General features: G+C 41.9%; 1 protein-coding gene across 1 annotated transcript; it reads left to right on the top strand.

The window, feature by feature from the left end:
• The first annotated feature begins 5,684 nt into the window (after positions 1–5,684).
• On the top strand, positions 5,685–9,453 carry LOC123137394 (pre-mRNA-splicing factor ISY1 homolog). Its single transcript, XM_044557138.1, has 2 exons — positions 5,685–6,816; positions 9,137–9,453. The coding sequence occupies exon 1, from the start codon at positions 5,874–5,876 to the stop codon at positions 6,807–6,809; it is 936 nt and encodes a 311-aa protein (XP_044413073.1). The 5' UTR covers positions 5,685–5,873; the 3' UTR covers positions 6,810–6,816; positions 9,137–9,453.
• The last annotated feature ends 319 nt before the right edge of the window (positions 9,454–9,772 follow it).

Raw genomic sequence — 9,772 nt, 5'->3', positions numbered from 1 at the left:
GGTCCCAAGTAATTCTAATGCATGATATAGGCTCTAGGCACTTGTGGGAGTAGTTGCTATCAATCTTGTTTAGTTTTATTCACTTTTATTTTGAAGTTACTAAAAATTTCAGAAATTTTCAGAAAATGATAAGGAGATTTTTGAGGGGCTCCTCTAGCCAAGGCTCCAAGGATAAACAAGCTAAAAGAAGGAAAAGTCCAAGTATAATCTTCCTCGCGCAGCGGAAGTACGGCCGTGTGAATGGCCTTGTGATAATTTCTTGAGAGAAGCCGGGATTTATGAAGACTTTTATTCTTTGGCTGAAAATGCGGGCCTCATTGACTTCCTCCACGACCGAATTGATCAGTATCTCTTACTCACCAATACTTTCGTGCAAAACTTTTATTACTATCCTAAGAATTCACCTCCTTCAGATCATTTCATTTGTATGATGAGTTCAAGGAAATGTCATTACGTAATTTTTGCGTGGTATGTAGAATACCCTTTGAGGGCAGCTTAGATGAACCACATCGTAGAGATGTGGATGGTTTTGTTAACACTATTACTGTAGGGGATTCGAAGAAGGGTTACGATGAGAGAATCACTAGCATACATTTTCCTGTCTTACACTACTTTGCCATATTTGCTAGTCGATGCTTAATTGGTCATGGAAACAGTGGAAACTTCAGTGTTCCTGATATTATTATTCTGTTCCATGGCTTGTTTGGTGATAACAGTTTTAGTATGGGTGTCGTTATTGCTAAACGGCTAAGCCTGACCGTACAAAGGGCCCCATCTTTGGAGGTATCTATGATGCACGTCTTGCTAAACATTTTGAGATACCTATCAGGCACTATGAGAAAGAGGGAGACAATGTTGCCTCTTTCCTTTTTAGATTACAGGAGCATGGTAGCACATGAGTTTATTGTTGACAACAAAGATAAGATGCTTCTGTATAACTTAAGATTTAATAAGAAACACAATGAGATTATTACCCTGCCTACGCCTTTGTTGTTTGATTTGACTGCAGATAATTACCTTGTCTTGCCGGAAGCGGTGTACACTCATCGAGGCCAGGCATCCGCTCCCGAGTCTGAGCCGGAACCTCCACTGGACCCTTATCGTCCATCATCTTATCAATGGGATCTGGAGGAGATTGCTAGCCAGCGGTATCCTGATGACACTCCTCAGTACACCGGGGATAGTAGTCGCGGTCCTTGGCATTAGACCAACTTAGGCCAAAATCCTAAGCTTGGGGGAGTACGTATTTCTCACCGACTTTACATTCATGTTCACACATTATTCTAGTTGTTGGTGCTCATACTCTTTCATTGTATTATCCATACTAGTTTAATTTCTTTTTCTAGCTTTCTTCTTGTGTGTTTGTTAAACCTTAAGAAAAACCAAAAAAATAGTTAGTTTAATTTCTATGCTTGTAGTAGTAATTAAATGAAAAACCCAAACAGATTTCTCGTTCTTCTTTTTGCTTGTTGGGACCTTTCCCGTGTAAATTGTTTTATTTCTTTTCTTTCCTTTGGGGGTTAAGAGCAGAAGACCATACAGAAAATGTATAGTGGCTCTCATATGCATGATTGTTTATTTAACTTAGAGCCCATATTACTTTGTCTTCTCCCTTGAGTTGAATGCTTGCAGATTCCAGCTTAGTCCAATGCACGTGCACTATTATTATTATACACACCGTTCGGTCGTGCAAGTGAAAGGCAATAATGACGATATATGATGGACTGATTGAGATGAGAGAAGCTGGTATGAACTCGATCTCTTTTGTTTTGTAATTATGATGAGTTCATCGTTCCTGATTCAGCCTATTATGAAGTAAACATATTTGCAATGACATTTAGAGATTATAGTTGCTTATGCCATGCTTAATTAGCTATGAGTTTATAATGGTTTACCTTGCGTGCCAACATGCTATTAAATTGATTATGATGTGGTATGATGGGATGGTATCCTCCTTTGAATGAATTGAGTGACTCGACTTGGCACATGTTCACACATGTAGTTGAAAACAAATCACCGTAGCCTTCACAATATTTATATTCATGGTGGATTATATCCTACTCATGCTTGCACTTGGTGTAAATTAATTTTAATGCATGTTCATGACTGTTGTCGCTCTCTCAGTTGGTCACTTCCTAGTCTTTTGCTAGCCTTCACCTGTACTGAGCGGGAATACTGTTGTGCATCCAAACTCCATAAACTCCAAAGTTGTTCCATATGAGTCCACCATACCTTCCTATATGCGGTATCTACCTGCCGTTCCAAGTAAATTTGTATGTGCCAAACTCCAAACCTTCAAATGAAATTCTGTTTTGTATGCTCGAGCAGCTCATGTTTCAACTAGGGTTGTCTGTATCTTCCATGCTAGGTGGGTTATTCTCAAGGGGAGTGGACTCCGCTCCTCAGTCACGAGAAAATGGCTGGTAACCGGGATGCCCAGTCCCAAGATAAAAAAGATGAAAGCAAATCAAAATAATTAAATAAAACTCCCCCAGGGTTGTTGCTAGTTGGAGGCACTCATTATTTCGAGCAAGCCATGGATTGATGCTTGTTGGTGGTGGGGAGTATAAACTTTTACCATTCTGTTTGGGAACCGCCTATAATGTATGTAGCATGGAAGATATCACCATCTCATAGTTGTTGCGTTGACAGTGATAGTATACCACTCAAAATGTTATTCTTCTCTATTTTAAAATCGAGCTCTGGCACCTCTACAAATCCCTGCTTCCCTCTGCGAAGGGCCTACCTATTTACTTTTATGTTGAGTCATCACACTCTTATTAAAAAGCACCCGCTGGAGAGCACACTATCATTTGCATGCATTACAATTAGTTTATATTGGGTATGACTTGACTGGATCTCTTTTACCATGAATTACAATGTTTAGTCAGTCCTTGATCTTTAAAGGTGCTCTGCATTTATGTTTTGCGGTCTCGGAAAGGGCTAGCGAGATACCATCTTGTTATATCATATTATGATTGTTTTGAGAAAGTGTTGTCATCCGAGTTTTATTATTATTGCTCGCTAGCTGATTATGCCATTGATATGAGTAAATGTGAGACCTAAGTGTTATTGTGAATATGGTTAGTTCATAATCTTTGTTGAAAACTTGAATGCTGGCTTTACATATTTACAACAACAAGAGCAAACAGAGTTTTTAAAAGTTTTTCTTTATCACTTTCAGTTTATCAACTGAATTGCTTGAGGAAAAGCAAAGGTTCAAGCTTGGGGGAGTTGATACGTCTCCAATGTATCTACTTTTCCAAACACTTTTGCCCTTGTTTTGGACTCTAATTTGCATGATTTGAATGAAACTAACTCGGACTAATGCTGTTTTCAGTAGAACTGCCATGGTGTTGTTTATTGTGCAGAAAACAAAAGTTCTCGGAATGACCTGAAAATCCACGGAGATAACTTTTAGAAAATATAAAAAATACTAGCAAAAGAATCAAGGCCAGAGGGCCCACACCCTGTCCACGAGGGTGGGGGGCGCACCCCCTCCCCCTGGGCGCACCCCCCCTGTCTCGTGGGCCCCCTGATGCTCCACCGACCTCAACTCCAACTCTATATATTCTGTTTCACGAAGAAAAAAATCAGAGAGAAAGTTTCATCGCGTTTTACGATACGGAGCCACCGTCAAGCCCTAATCTCTCTCGGGAGAGCTGATCTAGAGTCCGTTCGGGGCTCCGGAGAGGGGGATTCGTCGCTGTCGCCATCATCAACCATCCTCCATCACCAATTTCATGATGCTCACCACCGTGCGTGAGTAATTTCATCGTAGGCTTGCTGGACGGTGATGGGTTGGATGAGATTTATCATGTAATCAAGTTAGTTTTGTTAGGGTTTGATCCCTAGTATCCACTATGTTCTGAGATTGATGTTGTTATGACTTTGCTATGCTTAATGCTTGTCACTAGGGCCCGAGTGCCATGATTTCATATCTGAACCTATTATGTTTTCATGAATATATGTGAGTTCTTGATCTTATCTTGCAAATCTATAGTCACCTATTATGTGTTATGATCCGACAACCCCGAAGCGACAATAATCGGGATACTTCTCGATGATGACCGTAGTTTGAGGAGTTCATGTATTCACTATGTGCTAATGCTTTGTTCCGGTACTCTATTAAAAGGAGGCCTTAATATCTCTTAGTTTCCACTAGGACCCCGCTGCCACGGGAGGTAGGACAAAAGATGTCATGCAAGTTCTTTTCCATAAGCACGCATGACTATATTCGGAATACATGCCTACATTACATTGATGAACTGGAGCTAGTTCTGTGACACCCTATGTTATAGCTATTACATGAGGAACCACATCCGACATAATTATCCATCACTGATCCAATGCCTACGAGCTTTTCACATATTGTGCTTCGCTTATTTACTTTTCCGTTGCTACTGTTACAACTACTACAAAACTGTTATCTTTACTTTTTGCCACTGTTAACCATTACTATTATACTACTTTGCTACTAAATACTTTGCTGCAGATACTAAGTTATCCAGGTGTGGTTGAATTGACAACTCAACTGTTAATACTTGAGAATATTCTTTGGCTCCCTTGTCGAATAAATAAATTTGGGTTGAATACTCTACCCTTGAAAGCTGTTGCGATCCCTTATACTTGTGGATTATCAAGGCCAACTTAGCATCTGATACTATGTTGGATAATGAGCAACTAGTATCCACTGAGGGCCAAAACCCAATACATGTACATGTGTGGTAAAATGCAGAAAACCCCTTATACAATGGGGATATACAGAAAGGGGACTATACACATCTAACACCTAGGACTTCATCTATATACAACAAGAGTTTGTAAATTACTAGTTGTTCCTGTGATATTGTTGTACGTGAACTACTAATGCTTTAGATGCTCACAATCCACATTTCTGATATTAAATGGAGAAGGCCTTTACATTATCCGGTGCAAAGTGGTTTGTATGTAAGAAGTGAAATTGCATGCCAAATATATGCAGAGAGTTATGTAATCTTATTAAAGTAAACTGCCATGCTTTCTGTTATGAGTGCACAATTTATCTATGGTGATGCACTGCAAGCTTGGAAAAGGTATGACTTGTATAGCTCTATGAAATGACTAGATATACACCAGATGCAATTTGCAAAAAATTCCTAAGGTTACATGTATTAGCTTTTAATGCCTACTTTTTGTCGTAATCACCTAGCAAGAAATATGATCTATTATACTATGTGTTATTTTCAGGCCAATTTGTAGCCGGATGGCAGTCCTGCAGCGGTGAAGTGATGTAAACTTTGACATGACCCATGCCTAAATTTCGAGAACCTCAAGTGGATAATGCAATAAACTGTGTAACGTTTAAAATGTGTGAAATCTCCACTGCTTTTCAAGTAGCAGTGTTGCTCTGCTGTAGATTGTATAGGATGGCATGTGCCATCTTCATTTATACATTTGTTTGGCCGGGCTTCTTCTTCAAACCATGCATAGCACCTGAGAAAATTGACAATATAGGGAAAGGGAGAGAAGACGGGGCAGGACAGAATTGAGCTGCACTTCAAGGTTTATTCTGCAAAATGTACCAATAGCTCCCCTTGCACAGCATCCTGTCCCTCTCTTTTTAATCCAAGGGCCCACGTTCCACTGGAGCACCTGGTGGATGAGTCGGTCGGGTGCACAGGATTTTCGTAACCGAAAAGAAAAAATTGGTCCAGCGAACGCAGAGCGGATACCAACCAGGTGAGCCATCATCAAAGCCGCTTCTCTTCCCCTAAAACCTAGCCGGCAATTCCCAATCCAGCCCACGCGCCTCCCCCCAAACCCTCGTCCCCAAGCTCGCGAACCTCACCGCCGCCCGCACCGCCACCGGCCGCTCCGCGCGACCGTCCACCATGGCTCGTAACGAGGAGAAGGCGCAGTCCATGCTGAACCGCTTCATCACGATGAAGCAGGAGGAGAAGCGCAAGCCCCGCGAGCGCCGGCCGTACCTCGCCTCCGAGTGCCGGGACCTCGCCGACGCCGACCGCTGGCGTGGAGAGATCCTGCGCGAGATCGGCGTCAAGGTCGCCGAGATCCAGAACGAGGGCCTCGGGGAGCACCGCCTCCGAGACCTCAACGACGAGATCAACAAACTCCTCCGCGAGCGCAGCCACTGGGAGCGCCGCATCCTCGAGCTCGGAGGCCGCGACTACTCTCGCAGCTCCAACGCCGCCCTCATGACCGACCTCGACGGCAACATCGTCGCCATCCCCAACCCCTCCGGCCGGGGCCCAGGCTACCGCTACTTTGGCGCTGCCAAGAAGCTCCCCGGCGTCCGTGAGCTATTTGACAAGCCACCTGAGGTCCGCAAGCGCCGCACCCGCTACGAGATCCACAAGCGCATCAATGCCGGGTACTACGGATACTATGACGACGAGGACGGTGTGCTTGAACCCCTTGAGGCTGCTGCCGAGAAGCGCATGCGGGATGAGGTTGTCACGGAGTGGCACCGTGTGGAGCGTGTGCGGCGGGAGGCCATGAAGAATGTGGTGAGTGGCGAGGTGGCTGCAGCAGGTGGGCGTGGTGGGGAAGCTGCTAGGGAGGTGCTGTTCGAGGAGGTGGAGGAGGAGGTTGAGGAGGAGAGGAGGCTGGAGGAAGAGAGAATGGAAAGAGAGAAGGGGGAAGAGGCTGGGAGGGAGTTTGTCGCACATGTGCCGCTCCCTGATGAGAAGGAGATTGAGCGGATGGTGCTAGAGAAGAAGAAGAAAGAGCTGCTGAGCAAGTACACAAGTGATACCCTGCAAGGCGAGCAGAAGGAGGCTAAGGAGATGCTCAATGTGCAACGCTAGGAGAGATGTACGCTCTTGTTTATCTTGGCTCTAGTAGATTACTTAACTGGTGTAGACTAGGCATGCATCCAAAATACCATACCATAAAGACTGCTCTACTGATTTTTTGTTGCCCTGTAATTTGTGTGTGCCCATTTACTCTTTAGTACCTTCATGCTGCGAATGATTTAATTTTATGAGGCAAAGCCTGTGTTCAGTCTTGCAATATGTGAATTATCGTTTGCATTGTACCATTGATTGTGTGCTTTGTTTGAATCTTGAAAGTTGTGCTCATAGTCATGGTATCAACAGCGAAATACTCTGCTCGAGCCTGAGTTAAATATGCATACGGTCAGGTGTTTTGGCCTTAGGTTTGTTATACTGCTCATGCGATTCACTGCCTCTGATTAGTTTTGTTCACAAATCTTATTTGAACCTGATGCTCGAAATAAGCAATTTATATGCTGAAATACTGAGTTTAGGCAATAAATTGATACGTCAAATTCATATACGTTAACCATATGAGCGCTGAATGGTGCAGTATCTTATTTCATTACTTTGCCATAGTTCATTTAGTTAACATCGCTGCAGCTATTTTGTATTTTCTGCTGATGAGTTGGCATGTAAGCATTTTGTGCTTCTTTGAAAACCTTTTAAAATCTACAAGAGTATTGTTTGAGTTGATGATTCTTTCGAATGTCCTTTTGACCTACCAAGTTAGATACAGAGGGATAATGCCTTATTGGTGCTGACAACAAGGTGCCTTCTTTGGGGTTACAGTTCAACTGTATATCCGTAGTTCTGTACCAATGATGGGTTTTAGTTAGTTATTTGATAGAAAACATCTTGCAAGTAGGAAATCATGCTGGTCGGGTGAGTTAACTGACAAGCAGATACTTAGTTTCTTTTTCAGAAACTAATGTGTCTGCTTTGTTCATTTCCTCATCAAACATTTGGTAAAGCAAGTCAGATTTGGTTACACATTCAAAAAATATGCGATTTAGTTCAGATTTTTTGCGCTTATGTCTGATTAGTGATTCCGTTTCTAGAATATTCCTTGTCAACTGAAGCACCTCATTCGCTGTGGGGTGTGTTATGTGTAGGTTGGAACGTGGTCTTGTATATTTGGTTCATGTTTATTTAATGATGTGGTTTAATTTTATGAGGCAAAGCTGTGCTCTGTCTTGCAATATGTAAATTATCATTTGCATTGTATTGTATCATTGATTGTGTGCCCATTTACTCTTAGGACCTTCATGCTGCGAATGGTTTAATTTTATGAGGCAAAGCCTGTGTTCTGTCTTGCAATATGCGAATTATTTACACTGTATTGTACTATCATTGATTGTGTATTTTGTTTGAATTTTGAAAGTTGTGCTCATAGGCATTGTATCAACAGCGAAATACTCTGCTGGAGCCTGAGTTAAATATGTATATGGTCGGGTGTTTTGGCCTTAGGCGTGTCTACTGCTCATGCAATTCACTGCCGCTGATTAGTTTTGTTCATAAATCTTGTTTGAACCTGATGCTCCAAATAAGCAATTTATATGCTGAAATGTTGAGTTTAGGCAATAAATTGATACATGGAATTCCCATACGTTGACCATATGACTGCTAAATGGTTAACGTATAAATTGATACATGGAATTCCCATACATTGACCATATTATTAGTTGCCGTAGTTCATTTAGTTAACGTCGCTGCAGCTATTTTGTATTTTCTGCAGATGATCTGTCATACACATCGAGTGAGCATTTTGTGCTTCTTTGAAAACCTTTTAAAATCTACAAGAGTATTGTTTGAAGTTGATGATTCTTTGGAATGTCGTTTCTACCTACCAAGTTAGATACAGAGGGATAGTGCCTTATTGGTGCTGACCACAAGATGCTTTCTTCGGGGTTACTGTTGAACTGTATATCTGTAATTCTGTACTAATGACGGATTTTAGTTATTTATTTGATATGGAAAACATTTTGCAAGCAGGAAATCATGGTCGGATGAGTTAACTGAGAAGCAGATACACTTAGTTTCTTTTTCAGCAACTAATGTGTCTGCTTCGTTCATTTCCTCGTCAAACATTTGGTAAAGCAAGTCCGATTTGGGGATACATGCAAAAAATACTACCTCTACCAAAATATAAGACATTTTTGTAGGCTAAACTAGTCTAAAAAACATCTTATATTTTAATACGGAAGGAGTATGTGATTCAGTTTAGAATTTTTTTTGCACTTGTGGTGTCTGATTAGTGATTCCATATCTAGAATATTCGTTGCCAACTGAAGCTCCTCATTTGCTGTGGCAGCACCTCATTTCATCATATCTTAACCTATTTCCCCCATTCGTATTAGGTTGGTCATTGCTGAATCCTTCACGGTATTGAGACGAGTGAAGTGCGAGGAGCAACATGTGCAGTGCTGGACAAGCGTTGACGCAACCCTAGAAGATCTGATGCTAAAAACACTGAAGGGCTTCGCTGCAATCATGTTGATCGATGTGATGTTTATTACCCTAGAATGATTGATGCCAAATGGGTAAACCTGAGATAGTGGCGGTGAACCGTCACTGTGCACGGATGTGCTGTATTCACTGGCACTGTACAAGTACATCCATTGGCTATGCATATATCTAAAAAACTACTAGACCATAATGAAAGCAATTCTGAACACTCGAAGGATGTTAACCATCTATCTTACCACAGCAGAGATTTTAAGAAGGTCAATGCCCCTTTTATCTGGTTAACATGATCGGTACAAATTTGGCTGAGAATTGCTACCTAAACGAATAGGCGGATACGTAAGGGTGTGTTGGCTGGGGAACAATGTGGAGTGGAATGCCATGGTTGACTGCATCATACGGAGATCTACAATACATCCCTGGGAGAGCTGTCTACAACATTTAACTTCGAACTTTAACCTCACACACAACAAAGAAAGAGAGCGAGTACTCCCTCCGTTCATAAATATGAGATGTTTTGAATATTTCGA

Source organism: Triticum aestivum, chromosome 6B (assembly GCF_018294505.1).
Source record: "Triticum aestivum cultivar Chinese Spring chromosome 6B, IWGSC CS RefSeq v2.1, whole genome shotgun sequence".
Classification (NCBI taxonomy): domain Eukaryota; kingdom Viridiplantae; phylum Streptophyta; class Magnoliopsida; order Poales; family Poaceae; genus Triticum; species Triticum aestivum.
Note: the sequence above shows the minus strand (reverse complement) of the source record. Positions and strands in the feature narration are given on the sequence as shown.